This window comes from Toxorhynchites rutilus, chromosome 2, assembly GCF_029784135.1.
Source record: "Toxorhynchites rutilus septentrionalis strain SRP chromosome 2, ASM2978413v1, whole genome shotgun sequence".
Classification (NCBI taxonomy): domain Eukaryota; kingdom Metazoa; phylum Arthropoda; class Insecta; order Diptera; family Culicidae; genus Toxorhynchites; species Toxorhynchites rutilus.
The window spans coordinates 292,226,698-292,244,385 of NC_073745.1; the positions used below are offsets into that span (position 1 = coordinate 292,226,698).

Here is a 17,688-nt window from a genome sequence, read left to right on the forward strand (position 1 = left end):
GAGCTTGCCACTCAGCATACATTCAAGGCGTGTTATTTGGCATAGAAATCTCAACTAAGTACTAATGAAAATGACGCAAGTAATACTACGTTGAGACGGCGGAGTTCCTCTAGGAACGTTAGTGCCATATAAGAAGAAGAAGATATACCCGAATGCAACATTTCCCCGAATGCAATATTTTCTGGTATGTGACATTTACCCGAATGTAATATTTACAGCTATATTCAAATAGAAGCTATTTTAACATTAATTAGAAGCTGTTTTCATATTATAAGCCGTTTGGATCACGGAGCCCATACAAGTAGAAAAAAGTTGTCAGTTCAAATTCGTAGAATCAGATATTGTAATATGTTAAAAAAGAAAACAAGAACAAAAAGACAGATAATGTATTAGAAGGAGACAAAAGAACAGTATTTTAACACGACGAGATTCTAGAACATTTGAGAGAAACATGGTCACTCGAATACCATCTATGTATGCATATATGTATATCTTTAATAATAAATATATTTTAATAATAAATAACATTTATTCTAAAGCAAATGTAATGGGGATGAAGTTTCCTAGTGTGGATAAGGAATCGAGGTGGCCCCAAGCCATCGAAGTGACACAATCCGAGTCGGACCCCGACCAACCGACCGCAAGCGTCGGACGAAATACGTTTGCCTAGTGAATTACGTTTGCCCGGTAAATTTTTGCATTGAAATATGAAAAATATATTAGGCTGTCAAAAAAGTCCTGCGGTATTTTTTTTGAATTTTCATTTGTTCATAAAATTAGTTACAATCATCTGTTTTAAGTCAAATATGCGCCGTTTTGTTCGATGACTTGTTCCCAACGAGATGCCAACTTTATAATACCCCTGTTATAGAAGCTCGCTTCCTTATTGGCAAAAAAACTCGGATAGCCAATTTTCACAGGCCTCTTTTGTGGCTAACTTCTGACTACCTACGTTCGCCATGGACAAAAACAGGTGGTAGTCACTTGGTGCAAGGTCCGGACTATACGGCGGATGCAAAAGAACCTCCCATCCGAGCTCCCGGAGCTTCTGGCGCGTCACCAAAGAAGTGTGTGGCCTGGCGTTGTCCCGATGGAAGACAATGCGGCCTCTGTTTATCAAAGATGGCCTCTTCTTCATGAGTGCTACCTTCAAGCGGTCCAGTTGTTGGCAGTACAGGTCCGAATTGAGCGTTTGGCCATAGGGAAGCAGCTCATAATAGATTATTCCTTGACAATCCCACCAAACACACAGCAGAACCTTCCTGGCCGTTAATGAGGGCTTGGCCACCGTCTGAGCCGCTTCAGCGGGCTTCGACCACGACCGTTTGCGCTTCACGTTGTCGTAAGTGATCCACTTTTCATCGCCAGTCACCATCCGCTTCAGAAACGGGTCGATTTTGTTGCGATTCAGCAGCGATTCACATGTGTCGATACGGTCAAAGATGTTTTTTTGCGTCAACGTGTGTGACACCCATACATCGAGCTTCTTTGTGAATCCAAGCTTCTTCAAATGGTTAATAACGGTTTGATGACTTATCCCCAGCTCTTGGCCGATGCTACGGCTGCTACTATGCCGGTCTTTCTCGGCTAATTCAGCGATTTTGTCGCAATTTTCGACGACAGGCCTTCTACTATGCCGCGTGGCGCATCTTCGACGACCTCTACACCAGAACGAAAACGTTGAAACCGTCGTTGTGCGGTGGAAATGGAAACTGTATCGGGTCCATAAACTGCACAAATTTTATTGGCAGCTTGAGATGCATTTTTGCCTTTGTCATAGTAGTACTGTAAAATATGTTGGATTTTCTCTTTATTTTGCTCCATATTTGCGACACTATAACTCACGAACGACTTAACCAAACAAAACACTGTCAAGGACTATATTATAGCGCGCAAAAATACCTTTCCAACAAGCTATAGTATGACTCGATACAATGAATACAACTAGAACTACGAGTATACAACGACACCTCGCGGAAATACCGCAGGACTTTTTTGACAGCCTAATATTTCAAAGAAAAAATCAACCGGGCAAACGTAATGCACCAGGTAATCGTATGCCGTCCGACGTTCGCTTACGCTTGGTCGGACCTAACTAAAGGATCTTCTTTGTTTCGAACTAACCGGGCAATCGATGTAACACAGGTTTGCTTGCGGGAGGCTGACTCGTATTGCGTCAAATGAAATGAGTTAAATGAGGACTTCGCCCCCATTTAATTGACCAAGAATAAATGTCATCATAAAATAATAAATTCATGATAAATATTGGGCTGCGGTGGCGTAAATACATAAGTACTATATACAGGCCTTTTTTGTGCGGGGGATAGGGACCGCACAAAAAAAGTCGCATAAAAAAATCGTGCAAAACTTCACCAGCAGCTTTAAAAAATCGTATTCGGTACACATTTTGAAAAAAACTTTTTTTTGTGCGGTAGATAGGGACCGGATCAAAAGAGTTTCCCCCAAGAAAATAACTCAAATCCACACCATTCACCGTTCAATTTCCTTTTGTTTCCCCGCTTTGCGATGGGACACTTTGCCTTTTCGGTTACTCGTGGCTGTTTTGTGCTTTTAGTTGCATGTCGAAACGTGTTGCTGCTAGAAATCATGTCATGCAAAAACTTAGAAAAACTTAGAGCATTTGATAAAAGGAGAGGAATGATTTCAGAATGTGGATAATTGAGACGCAAATATGCTTTTTTCGCACCGAAATGCATACAAACCATCGAAAATAACTAAATGGACGATAACTTCGTCAAACATGCTTCTTTTCATGTACCGCACAAAAAAAATCGCACAAAAAAAACCGCACAAGAACAGAAAACCGCACAAAACAAATCGCACAAAAAAAACCGCACAAAACCAGGTTTTACTGTATTTCATGGCATTAATGCTTCTTTTTTTTAGGTTTAAATTACCTCATTTCTGAATGATTTCTGAATGATCTCCTACCATTAAAGAGCAATAAGGAAAAAAGACGGCATGTTAGTAGTGCCTGCACAAATTTCTAAAAATGACACATCAAATTTCTAAAAATGAAAATGATTCTATGTCTGCGAGGACTGATTGGATATTAAAACGAGGGTAAAATAAAGCTGAATCATCTGCAAAAAGTCTTGATATTCCATGGAGCTTCAGATTACCAAAGTCATTGATGAAAATCAGGAAAAGTAGAGGACCTATATTACTTCCTTGTGGAACTCGTATACTGATCTGTCGTAAGCCACTGCGAACACCGTTTATTGAAACAAATTGTTTACGATCAGATAGATAGCTTTTTATTAGATTATTGGCAATTCCCCTTACGCCATTACGATGGAGTTTTTTCAAAAGAATTTCATGGTCAAGTGTATCAAAAGCTTTTTTTAGATCGATAAATAATCCTCCCACGATCTTTTTCTGGTCAATTTCGTTGATTAGTTGATCAGCTAGTTCGGTAAAAGCAGTCATTGTTCCACAACCTTCCCGGAAACCGTACTGATACTTGTACATAACATTGTTGGCATTTAAAAAGTTAACCAGACGGTTGGTTAGAAGTTTTTCCAAGATTTTATTAATGACAGACAACGTTGAAATTGGTCCGTAGTTCGAAGGGTCGCTCGCATCTCCAGATTTAAACACTGGTAAAACCTTGGCGATTTTCATAGCATTGGGATAAACACCAGTTGTGATTATTATTATTGAAAATTTTTGAAATAATCTCAGAGAACCGGCCCATGTTTGTTTTCATCAGGTCAGCTGGAAAGTTGTCATAACCCTTGCTTTTTTTAGGGTGAAGTTGGCTTATCAAGATGCTGACTTCGCTCACAGTAGTAGGTCTCAGAAAAATAGAATTAGCAACATACTTTACTGTTTTCAAATAATCAAAATTATTGACAGGTAACTGACTGGCCAAATTATTACCAATACTGGAGAAATAGTGATTGAAAACTTCGGCAACATCAAGATCTGAATTTTTGATTTTGCCATCAATTTTTAATTTAATTCTGGCACTAGGTTTAGAGCGACCAAAAATTTCATTATATTTTTTCCACACGTTGGAGTGATTAGAACTTCTAAGGATATCTTCATTATGTTCTTTTTTGCACTGCTTCTTTAGAATTTGGACTTTTTTGGATATATGAATTAGCATTTCTCTAACGTGTATATCATTGGGACAGCTTTTCACTTTTTTAGGATAGTTGTTTTTTATCTGTATCAGCTTTCAAAGACTATAAGTCATCCATGGACAATGCTCACCTTTAATTTTGACGATTTTGGTAAACGTTTTAGTACACTCAGATAACAAATTATTATAGGTTGTGATAAGAGTATTCAGTGTGTCATCCACATCGTTAGTGACTTCAAAATCATGTAAAAATATTGAAAAAAGGAAAAGAACCTCATCTATCGGATTGTATAGCAAATTTAAATTGGAACGTTTTTGCAGTTGAGTTATTAACTAATTAAAAAGTTGATGAAGAGAAATCGATCAAGTCACTTACACCCCTTGCATTCTGAGCCCCTCAAATGTCTTCACAATCATATCGGAGGAAACTAAAATTCATAACTTACTTTTGAACAAAGTTTGATAGCTTGTTCAATATTTATTCTAATTGATATTGTTATATAATGCATTTCATTAAATTTATTTTCAGGCTTTGAAGTTTAATTCGATAAATGTGAACAAAGAATATATTGCGCATCTGCAAACAAAATTTTATGAGAAATCAAATGAGGGGCTTAGAATGCAAGGGGTGTAAGTGACTTGATCGATTTCTCTTCATCAACTTTTTCTTCAGTTAATAACTCAACTGCAAAAACGTTCCAAATTGAGTTTGCTATAGAATCCGATAGATGAGGCTCTGACCTGTCTTCCGCATTGTCAAATACAGCTGGGAATGTATTTGCAGCTAAGTTATGACCAAAAGAGAGAGTCGATGTAGAGAAAACAATGAAATCACTTACACCCCTTTCATTCTAAGCTCCTCAAATGTCTTCCCAGTAAGTCAAATGTTTTCAAAATGAAGACATGTCTCCAAAACTGGCATCTCTTCTTCTGAGTTCAATAGGCAGTCAGCAAAGTGGCACAAGACCAAGATGTTTGGTACTACAGAAGGGTAATCGAAATGTTGGAAGGAAACTATGTTGAGGAATAAATACAGGTTTGCCCAAAAACGATTGTTTTCATTAAAAATCCCGGAACTTTTCAGCCATTTAGATCTTGTTGTATTGTTGAAGGATAAACAAAATAATGATGAAATAATATACGGCAGAAATATTCTTCGTTTTCTTTGTTCATAGCTCGAAAAACTGTCCGAAATTCGTGCCTCTGTCTAAGGACAATGTTAACATGAGAATTAGTTTATATTATTTCGACTGGGATAAAGCTATGATTCACTGTTGTTTAGTTTTTTGTAAATAGAGATTGCCTAAAAAAAAACTGAGATTTCCGTTTCCACCATACATTCTGATAATCAAAGGCCTGATCTAAAAAGCTGGTAGACTCGATGCGAAATATTCCCCTTTGTTCTGCGCCGCGAGTGACGTGAGATAGTTTCTCGCTTTGTTATGGAAGCCATCTTACTATTTAGCTCCTATTCGATACCCGAACCGATAACATATGAGGACACGACATCAAATCTCATCTAATGAAAAACTATAGTCACTCCACTTGTCTTCGTAAATACTGCGATTTGGGCCATCCCACGTCATTCTCCACACGGAATACAGCGGATTATACTAACAAATTTAACGCATGTTCGATCTCGTGACATTTTTGGAACAGACGACTCTCAGCTCATATGAATCTAAAAATACTCCTCTGGAATCACATTTTTGTTCTGAAACACTACTAATTCTCCAGCCAAAACATGTATGTGATCACAATTCACTGCAGGACATCCATCCCTATATTGGGTTTATTGAACCTGTCTCGCCGTGGTCACTGCCCAGAAAATTATCAATTCAGTACACACGTGCACAGCGTTAGTTAGTTGACACTGTTGCACTGCCATTCTATGTGCGATTTAGCAATCCGTTCAGGCACACACAAATCGCTCCGCAGGAAAAGTTCTCCCAGCCATGCGTCAGCTTTCAGTCACGGAATCATCTCGTCTCTTCGTGATGTTTCCGCATGTCTTTTGACGGACCGCAGCGTAACCTTACCGACACGCAGTGTCAATCTTCGGCCCGGCGCGGCGGCTTGATATATTTTTACGAGCGGTTTGTTTGTTGAATAAATAATAAAGCATCTCGCGCACGTTGTGGTGACATTTTTGGGGTTATTCTTCGTGGTACCGATCAACCGATCGCCACTGCGGTTGGACATGATGACGGCCAGTGAGTGTGCGGTTGTGTGTGGGGGAGACAGAGATGGGTTCAAGAAGTTTCGCACCCTTCTTGTCAGTCGGTGTAATTTTGGTATCATCCGCAATTTCTTTCTCGGTGAGATCGTGTGTAGATATGTGTGATCGCGGGGAACAGAGAAAGAAATACGTGGTGCGGTATGGCGTGGCGTGACAAGGACGAACGCAACGGGTAACGACGGGTAGCGGGAGAAGAACATGATAGGTAATAATAATATTCATATTTAAATTTCCTTTGCTCTCCCTCTCCGCGCACTGCGTGTGACAAGGAAGATGGACAGTTCCTACACACATGCTGCTCACGGATGCTGCTTGTATGAGGACACGTCCCGTACACTTTTGACGATTCGCTGATAATGGTTCCATATAAAAGAGGTCCAACCATATTATCTCGACAGTGTGTTACTTGCATCCACAAAATTCACTTGCCTTCAGCATCCCCAACAAATCAATAACTCAAACAAAATGAAGACCATCTTTGCGCTCGCTGCCATCATCGCCCTGGCCCTGGCTGCCCCACTTGATGACTCCAAGAACGCCCAGATCCTGAAGTACGAGAATGACAACATTGGAGTCGATGGATACAAATTCGCGTAAGTGTCCAAAGCAGAGTGGAATCGAACCAAGTGCATGTAAAGAGATCGTGAAATCAAGCGACGAACCCACGCGACTATTAATCACCCAAACTGAGTGCAAATCAATAGACTTCAATTTATGATTAAGCAATGACACGTGAATGTGTGCGCGCAGTAGATTCAACTCCTCATTGCTGACCTTCGAGTGTGACAGTTGTGAACATGTGAACGAAAGTCTGTCCCAAGCATTATCATAGTCATTGGATTATGTCATCTTTGTGGTTTCTGTGTGATTGAGCATGCAAACACTGCAGACTTTTCACACAGTTTGCTGTTTGGCTCTAACCGTGCTGTTCCATCATCGGAGCCATCGGGGCTACCGAAAAATCAACCGCACCCAAAGATCCATCGAAACTGTTGTACCAATATTGGTTAAACTAATTAGCTATCGCAACCGCGAAATGTTTGACGAAAAAGATGCGACCGATCAACGCCCGGAGCCATCGAATTCACACGTGCTCTTCTCTCTTATTTCAGTTTTGAAACCAGCGATGGACAGGCCCGCCAGGAACAGGCTGAGCTGAAGAAGCTGGGAGATGATGTTGAGGCTCTTGTTGTCCGTGGATCGTTCTCATTCACCGCCCAGGACGGTCAGGTCTACACCGTCAACTACATCGCCGATGAGAACGGATTCCAGCCAGAGGCCGCCCATCTGCCAAGAGCCTAAGTTCGCAGCAATCGGAACAACAGCATCAGCAGCCCACTGAAGTCGCACACTACCATCAACTTGACGACGAACAACATCAACAACAACAACTGAGAATACTCCGACAAATCTAAGTCCATGCTTGTAAAGTGTACAGTTTTTTTTGTATTGTTTTGTGTATATTATCTTTTTGTTTTATTTTTTGTTTTTTTACGAGAGAGAAAAAAAGGTCAATATTAAACAGACTTGAGTTACCTCACGCTGTCGTGCTTTCGTGGCGAAAGCAGGATACGCATTGTTACAATATCAACAGCAACAACTATTGCAACAAGAACTTTGTACGAACACCAACTGCCATATCTTCTTTTACTACGACAAATAAAGCTAGTTTTAAGTGAACCGTGAACACAAATTGGGTTTGGTTTTTTGTTTTTTTTTGTTTTTTGTCTTTTGTTTCCCAGCGGTTTCATTGAAATATATCTCATATTCATTCATCTTTGACTTATTTCGGTGGTGGTAAATATTATTTCCACTTTTTTATTTGCAAATTTTGGTTTTTAATTATTACATATTATATCAGAGAAATGAAATTTCATTCATAGACTATTACTTTCTCACTATAATAAGCCTTGTTCCCGTTTTATTGGTCTTTTTTGACACGTTCGATGCAATGTATGCTACTATGTAGTAGGCGACAGTAGCAATTCGATTTTTTTAAGAGGCTTTCAACTTTGCAGTTCATTTGCCTCTAACTAACACGCAATAATATTTAAGCTGAATAAACAGGCTGATTGCGGTGTCTGTAGCCATCGCCAAGAGATGGAAATTCTTGATTTTCGACCGGAAGTAAATAAAAAAAATTCTTACCGGTTATAGCAAATTATAGCGAGTGGAACGATCCGAATTTGGATAACTTAAATATGACATATTTCTTTTGAGTTCCCATTTAGATAATTTTAACATCCCTTATTTTAATGGTGTGTTCGTGAAGAATGTTTACTATCTTGAATTTGAAGTTCTCTCTCCAATTCTCCAAATCGCGTCCAAGGAAGAGGAGCAACGCTTGAAAACTTTTCTCTCGCAACGCGGAAATACAAGATTCTCCCACGCGAAGTTGGCGAAATCGGGCTTCAAGGAGATTTCTGAAGAGTAGTTTCACACAGCGACGGCGTAGGAAAAGATGGAAGATATCTTCAGAACCATGAAACTATCAAACTCTGGACTCGGAAGAAGTGTTTCATATCGCTGGAAGTGTGACATGATTATCTTGCTAGGAAATGTTGTCATTCATTATTTCCTCAGAAACGGTATGAGGGTAATATTAAGAGCAGGGCTCGGCAGAGTCATATTCAACTGAGGATCGCCAGGGGACTGTGGAGCCATCATCCTTCGTATTCAAATGGAAATGTTTTTTTTTATTCTTTTTTTTGAGAGGCTTTCAGCCTCCTGGGCTGGTTCGCCTCTGTAGCGACGGCAGTAGACATTGCCGCATGGTTAAACAAATGACATAAAATATACATAAAAATTAACATAAATTTGAAATGGGACGAACAACAATTTGAACTAGAATAATAACATTAAGAACATTTCAAAACATTTTTAACTAATTAAATAAAAATTATTGGTGTTTCTCCACTTGCTGCCTACTTGCTGGATCAGATGGCTAGGATGTCCTCGGTCCATGGCTCCAGGCCAGTGGAGAGGAAGCCTTGCCGTTGAAGATGCCGAAGTGTTCTTATTCCCCTTCATCGTGGAGGGGAAGGAACAAGGATCTTCGTTGCTGATCCATTGTTCACGTGTTAGATCCTGAAGAACAATTCGGCATCTTTTAAATAGCAGAAAAGCGCTGCTACCCTCGCTGAATCGTCGCTTAATATGTCCCGTACACTCCCGCTGATTCCATAGCGAATTCGCAGATCATCAAATTTGGGGCAGCCACACAGGAAATGTTCGACGGAGTTGTGAATTTGGCAGTGGTCGCAGAGTAGACGGAAAGGTCCTCCGCTGAATCCGTGCGAGACCGAGCAGTGGCCGGTTCGCAATCTAGATAGGATTCGTTGTTCTCGCATCATTTTAACGTCCTCGAATCCCGCAATCGAGCCCTTAACCTTTCTGAGGAACTGCCCTCTCTCTGCGAACCACTGTTCGGACCAGAAGGTGCGGAAAGAGTTGGTGATCCACAACTTCATGTCATCAAGCGGCACCTCCCGAGTGAAAAACGGTCCGATGTGAAATGGAAATGTATTTTTGCTTCTTCCAGCAGTTTCTCTGTCAATATAAATTAAAAATCTTTCGGAGACTCGTTTTTTCAATTTTTTTTTTATTAGGATATATTATATAGATATTTTTTATTTTATTAGCTCATTTCCATTTTAGGGTAGTACGAAAAAAAAAAAATTTTTTCTTGGAAGCTGAGTTTTTTCTTACAGAAAATATCCAAAAATCAGGGATGCGTTTTTTTTTTGTTTTTGAGTTATTATTTTTCAAAATTATCCAATTGTCCAAAAAATTAATTTTTCCCCTTTTCGCAAAATTGACTTCGATCTAAAATTCATAACTTTTGAACTGCTGAACCGATTCAGATGATCGACATATCAAATTGAAGTCAATGAGTCTAATCTTTTTTGAAAAAAAATATAGCGCCTTCGGTCCCGAAACCATGTGAACTATAAAAATTAATTCAATCAATAAATACGAAGACAAAACCCATTTCTTCGCAGGCGTAATGCTTTTCGAAAAATACTAGCACATTGGTTTCAATTTGAATTTTTGATTGTTTGCAAAAATGCATTTTTGAAAAAAAGGAGAAAACAATTTTTTTTCGGAGTACCCTAAACGGAAATGGGCTCCTCAATAGAAAAAAAATTTGCGATAAGGAACAAATCTACCTATTTTCATAAAATCCGAGGAACACTATATCGGTTTGGCATGGAATGACTGTATACATACTTTGAATAGACAATAAATCAGTCACTAACATCATCCAACAACGAGTTACTTCAGTTCATGATAGTAGTCATTCGTTTTATAATTCAAGTAAATGCAATTTTTAATTTTTTTAATTTTTAATAATTTTTGCAATTCATGCAAAAACGGAGCCCTATAAGATCTATCCGATGGTGCAGGGTCACTATAAACTTCGCAAGCATCCGATGCGCTGCAGCTGTACTTTTTATTCAATGGAAACAAAAAATGAAACCTAAGCGGTCGAGGCAACAGCCACAATCTGGCTTGCTTGCGCTTTTTTTTTTTTTTTTTAAATGATGATGATGGTCCCACCTCTTTCCCCTACAAAGGCTTGAGCGGGACGAGTTATCTTATTGATAATAATTGAGTTACTGATTTTATTACATCATACTAACCAGTAAGCACATTAATCTGGAAAGAAAACGGACTGGTTATCCCGCAGACATAGATTACTAATCGATAGAACAATTTAAGCCTTTGTCTAAAGTATTCATTCCATGGCATGTCGAGAGAATTTCCAACCCGGGAAGACCCTAGACCGATCGGGAATTGAACCCAATGCCTATGTCAGTATTAGCCATGAATTTTCAAGGGAAATCCCGCTTTATCAGATCCCCGGCCACGGCCTGCAATTGCGATCGTTTCCGAGTTCTAGTAGCTGAGCAAACCCAAGCCTTATTCTAGCCGACACTTCAGGCCCATCACTTCACATATCCCAAGGCATGTCAAGAAAATTTCCAACCCGAAAAAATTCTTGACCGATCAGGAATTGAACCCAATACCTATGTCAGCATTAGCCTAGAATTTACAAAGGAATTCCCGCTTCACTGGATACCCGACAACGGTCTGTTAATCGTTTTCGAGACCAGACAGCTGAGCAAACCTAAGCCTAATTCCAGCCGATACTTCAGGCCCTACATTCAACCTGGGGTATAAACGTGTCAACCTGAATCTGCAATGAGATCCGCCACAACACAGAAAAATCTTGATATAATTATCTGTTGAGAAGATGAATTTACAAGTATTCCGATTGAGCTATCCCTAGCTTACCTCAGGTTTCCACATTAAACCCCTTGGAATGACTTTGTTTTATTCGATCAAAAATTCTTTTGCTTTTGTTCAATCTCACGTTTCTCTATGTTTGCCAACGCGCGCGGGCTCAAACTATTGCAGACTTCACAATTATTTTTTAAATTTAATTGAATAACTAAGATATATATAAAAGCAAAAAAAAAAAAAAAATACCATCATCACCATAGTCTTGACAAGAAAAATACACGGACACACATACACTCAAAAGACAATATTTTCCTCGTTTTATGAAATAATGAAATAATGATGATGATCTCCTCAAAAAGTTTGTACTGTACGAGTTCTCTTGTTGATCTTTATGTAACAATTATTAAAATAACCAGTAAGCACATTGAAGTAAAAAACAAAACAAACGGACTGGTTATATTACAAACATAGATTCCTAATTGAAGAACAATTTATGTTATCAACTTAACGTATTTAACCCATGGCATGTCGAGAGAATTTCCAACCCGGGAAGACCCTGGACCGATCGGGAATTGAACCCCATGCCTATGTCAATATTAGCCATGAACTTACAAGGGAAATCCCACTTTATCAGATCCCCGGTCACGGCCTGCATTTGCGATCGTTTCCGAGTTCTGGTAGCTGAGCAAACCCAAGCCTAATTCTAGCCAATACTTCAGGCCCATTACTTTACATATCCCAAGGCATGTCAAGAAAATTTCCAACCCGAAAAAATCCTTGACCGATCAGGAATTGAACCCAATACCTATGTCAGCATTAGCCTAAAATTTACAAAGGAATTCCCGCTTCACTGGATACCCGACAACGGTCTGTTAATCGTTTTCGAAACCAGATAGCTGAGCAAACCTAAGCCTAATTCCAGCCGATACTTCAGGCCCTACATTCAATCTGGGGTATAAACGTGTCAACCTGAATCTGCAATAAGATCTGCCACAACCAGAGATGCCAACCTCCCTGATTTTTCAGGATTTCCCAGACTTTTTGGCACGCTCCCTGATATCCTGACGAACACTCAATTTTCCCTGATTTTTATAAAATGATCCTGATTTTCCCTGATTTTTTACTTTTTGCTAAATCAGAACAAAAAAATAATTCATAATAAATATACTGGGATCACTGGCAAAGTTCTGTTGGTTGTGTATGAGAACTGTCATAATAGTCTACATTAAAAAGCTTTCCAGTCCGCGCTCATATAATGGTTACTCTTTCTTTCGTTTATCATCTATCTGTTCACGATTTCGAAGGTGTGTATGAGAACGATGAGAACTGTCATAATAGTCTACACTAAAAAGCTTCCCGGTTCGCGCTTTTATAATGCTTACTCTTTCTTTCGATTATACTCTATCTGTTCGCGTTTCCGAAGAAACAGTGTCGATATTTTTCAAATTTTGAAGTTAACGTGAGAGAAATATACTCTATAAAAATCATACGCCCGAAGGTAAATTCGAATGTTATATATTGTTTTATTGTTATTGATGTTTCTAAATTGTCGTAGTTATACTATCACAAATTATACTCGAAAAACGTGTAGTGGTAAAAATGCCTAAAAAAGGACAAGCTCCAGTTGCAAGCGGAAGTTTGCTCAAATATTTCAAAAAAAGCGGTTCGTAAAAAATATAAATCATATGTTGAAGATTATGTTAGTAATCATTGATGATTTTTTTTCCAGAAAATCTTCCAAGTCAGTCGCCTTCGGGAGGAGAGTCGGTTCTGATGGAGGAGTCGATTTCGGAGAAGCAGTCAGTTCAGGAAGAGCAATCGATTCCAGTAGCACGAGAAATAAGTGATTGTGGCAGTGGTCCAACTCTAACCATCGATACGTCAGATGATGACACTGACGACGTCGAGCATTCCGAGCATATTGCAGTAAATAAATCTTCAAATTACGTAAGTAATGGATTTTCGGAGAGTATTCACTCAAATTTCACTCCACTTTTCATTGATTCGATTAGGATGAGCATACTGAACCCCTGTCGAAGAAGCGAAAAAGAGTTGGCCAGAAATACTCCAGAGAATGGGAAAGGCAATTGTCTTGGTTGGCTCCGAGTGCAGATTGTTATTTCGGATTTTGTCGTGTCTGTAAGAAAGACGTAAAAGTTTCCGCTGGTATCAAGGACTTGCTGAAGCACGCCGATACACAAAAGCATCAGCAGAATGAAAGGACACTTAAAGTACCCATGAAGAGCATCGAACAGCTTACGACTTCAAGTCTTAACGAAAAGGTTCGGAATGCTGAATTGCAGATGTGTGCTTGGGGAGCCTCGCGTAATAAGTCCGCTTCCGAAGTTGAGGAATTTGCAGCTATCATGCGTCACATTTGTCCTGATTCGGATATCGCAAAAGGAATCAAGTTGGGACGAACAAAAGTAACCTCTATCATTACTAACGTAGTCGGCGAAGGGTATCATGAAGAACTGATAGCTCATCTCAAAACCGCTAAGTTTAGTTTGATAGTAGACGAGTCCACCGATATTAGCGGAAAAAAATCTCTTGTGTTGATTACGCGGACTTACTTCTGGGAAGGTGATTCTCTAACAATCAAGGATTGTTTTTACAATTTATTTGAAGTTGTCAAAACCGACTCTAGGACTTTGCATGAATTAGTAACCAAGTCATTCAATGAGGATAGGATTCCATACACGGAAAATATGCTTGGATATGGAGCTGATGGTGCAAAAAATATGACAGGGGAAAATTTGTCTCTAGCTGCTTTACTAAAAATTGATTGCCCCTCGCTTTTTGTGATGAAATGTGTTTGCCACAGCATTGCATTGTGCTCTTCCTATGCATGTAAACATATTCCTGATTACGTAGAACAACTTTGTCGGAACATTTATAATTATTTTAGTTGTAGCCCAATGCGTTCGAGCAAATTTAGCGAGATTCAATCGCTACTAGAGCTGAAACCCCTAAAAATGCTACATCCTAGCGCCACACGATGGTTGTCGTTAGAAGGTGTGGTACAGCGAGTTCTGGATCGATTTGATTCACTCAAGACATACTTTGATTGTGCAAAGAGCGTAGATCGAGTCGAAAAGGCGAAAGTTATTTTAATTTACGAAGCATTAAAATCTCCTGATACGAGGCTGTACCTAACATTTTTATCATACATATTGCCAGTTGTAAATCGACTGAATAAGCTTTTTCAGAGTGAAAATCCGGAATTATTTTCATTACACTCAAATGTTTCGAGACTTTTCAAAACAGTGCTGGATAACTTCATGAAACCAGAATATCTTACGAGTTTAAGAAATTATAATGAGATTAAGTTTGAGGCACAACATTACCTTAGCGAGGATGATGTGTATGTAGGAGTAGCTGCAGAGTTATTGATGAGGGAATATGTTTCAGAATGTAAAATTACCCAAGAGAAAGTTTGCGAATTCAAAATCAATATAACAAGATTTTATGTAACATTTGCCCAGCAGATTCAAAGTAGAATCAACTTCAATGATAAAATTATGGTAAATATGTCTATAATCGAACCTAATAACATCAAAATTAGAAAACATTCATCAATTCTTCCACTTCTGATATGCTTTCCTCATTTGGTTAGCAAAGACTCATTCCAAGACATGGATGATGAATTCAGAGAAATTTTGAACATAGATTTTTCTACCATTGAGTGTAGTGATGCCGTAGATTTTTGGGAAAAAATTTTAACGATCAAAAGATCCGGCGACACATTGGCTTTTCCACTTCTGCGAGAGTTCATACCTTGTTTATTAATTCTTCCACATTCCTCTGCTTCGGTTGAACGACTTTTCTCGCAATTCAATCTCAATAAAACGAAGATTAGAAACAGAATAGGAACGGAAACGATGAAAGGTATATTAGCGACCAAAAATTATGTAGAATTAAATAAAAACGATACAGGTTTCATTACATTTTCGAAGCAAATAACATCAAAATATAACAAATCGATGTACAAGAATCTTAGAAGTAAGAACGTGTAAGCATATTTTTTTAATTAAACTGTAATTATAATCAAAAAGTGTTTTATTTCTTGAACAATATATATAAAATTGTTTGTAAAGCAAGATGTTGCAAGAATTATCCGTGGGACACGACAAATGAATTAGCAGGTTCACTACAGATGTTTAAAATCACCGTTCATGTGCATCAGTTGAAACATGGTTACGTAAATCGTTACGGCTTGTGCGTTTCATCGATGCATCGATTTTTTTAAAGCAAATCCTGGCAGGTGAAGAAAACGGGTCGTTTATAACAATCCGGCTGAACCGGTCTTCACCTGAAAAAAAATTATGATATGGGTCAGGTGGTATTGGAGAGGAATTCTGTATTGTGAGCTTCTACCAAGCAACCAGTCGATACATTCCTACAAGTACTGCTCGCAACTGGATAAATTGAAATTAGCTTCCATAATTAGTTAATGTTTAGAATTGTTAGGCTACCTGATAGATTGGAGAACTTCCTGAATTGATTGCAGAACAATACTATGTATATAAAATTCAAGAAAGAATACTTTTGTTTTCTCAAAAATCGGTACGAACTTTACGGACTTATATGAGCTATCCTGATTTTCCCTGATTTTTTTTTCCATTCTCCCTGATTTTTCAAAAAAATAGTTGGCAACCCTGGCCACAACACAGAAAAATCTTGTTATAATTATCTATTGAGAAGATGAATTTACAAGTATTCCGATTGAGCTATCCCTAGCTTACCTCTGGTTTCCACATTAAACCCATTTGAATGCTTTCATTAAAAAGAATTGTTTTTGCATATGTTCTATCTCAAGTTGTCTATGTGTGCTAACGCGCGCGGGCTCAAACTATTGAAGATTTCACAAATATTGTTTAAGTTAACCATCATCATTATAGTCTAAAGATAAGAAAATACAAATATCCGTTAAACTTCGTCATCTTACACACTAACATTAATTATATGCAGGGTCAAAAATCTAAATCATGCTTCAAAAACTCTTTACAAATACTACGGAATATTCGAAGGCTTGTTGCTGTCTTTGCTTCATTTGGTAATGTGTTATACAGGCGATATCCTTTATAAAAAAGTGAGTTTTGGGTACATGACATTCGAAAGTTCATGGTTCTGAGGTCACTTGCTTGCCTTGTGTTATATCGGTGCATATCTCTTCCATACGTTATCGTGTTTTGTAAATAGTTCGGTGTCATGCCGCTAACCATCTTATATATGAACGTAAGAGTGCAATATTTGATACGCTGTCCCACTGACATCCATTGTAGGCATTCAAGCATAAATCTTCGTGGAGTAAGTCGATCGCATCTCAATATCAAGCGCATGGCCTTGTTTTGAACAATTTGCATTCTATTCATTTGCCTCTTATTTGCGAGAAATAGCACAGATGCACAATAATCGAAATGTGGAGCGATCAATGCTTTGTAGATGGTAATTTTACTTTCAAAGGTCAAGAATCGATTAATTCTACAAAGCACTCCATATTTTTGAGCTGCCTTCTTTATAGTATAGTTTATATGTTCGTCGAAGCGCAGCGTTTCGTCAAGAATAACGCCAAGATATTTGATTGAAGTCGTTCTTTCCACAGTTTGCCCATCGATAGTTATACTAAGACTATCACTGTCAAGATTGCGTGTCGATACTACCATATACTTTATTTTGCTAATATTTAACTTAAGTTTTTTCCATCTCAACCATTCGTCTAAGTTTTGCAGTTCACGGTTCATCTTGACGAAGCAATCTTGCAATGTCTCAGCAACAATGAATATCACTGTGTCGTCAGCAAACAAGTTTACGTCACTGTCATTTAACACCTGTTTAATGTCATTAATATAAAGCAAGAAAAGCAGCGGCCCCAGAACACTTCCTTGAGGTACACCCAGATTCACTGGTCCCGCCGATGATTCACTGTCCCTGTAAATAGTGATTTGTGTTCGCCCGTTCAGGTAACTTTCAAACCAGTTCAATACAGGTCCAGTTACATTATAATTGGAAAGCAAATCAAGTAATTTCATTCGATCTACTGTTTCAAAAGCCCTCTTCAAGTCAATAAATACAGCCAATACTATTTTTTTCG

General features: G+C 38.6%; 1 protein-coding gene across 1 annotated transcript; it reads left to right on the top strand.

The window, feature by feature from the left end:
• The first annotated feature begins 6,737 nt into the window (after positions 1–6,737).
• Positions 6,738–8,040, top strand: LOC129769173 (flexible cuticle protein 12-like). Its single transcript, XM_055771261.1, has 2 exons — positions 6,738–6,940; positions 7,460–8,040. Exons 1-2 carry the CDS (start codon positions 6,813–6,815, stop codon positions 7,647–7,649), a joined length of 318 nt encoding a protein of 105 aa, XP_055627236.1. The 5' UTR covers positions 6,738–6,812; the 3' UTR covers positions 7,650–8,040.
• Positions 8,041–17,688: the final 9,648 nt, after the last annotated feature.

Bases quoted from the DNA above. Each gene is read 5' to 3' on its own strand.
- LOC129769173 (XM_055771261.1), top strand. From the start codon at position 6,813: ATGAAGACCATCTTTGCGCTCGCTGCCATCATCGCCCTGGCCCTGGCT. The intron at 6,941-7,459 runs GTAAGTGTCCAA...CTCTTATTTCAG, and splicing joins GTCGATGGATACAAATTCGC to TTTTGAAACCAGCGATGGAC.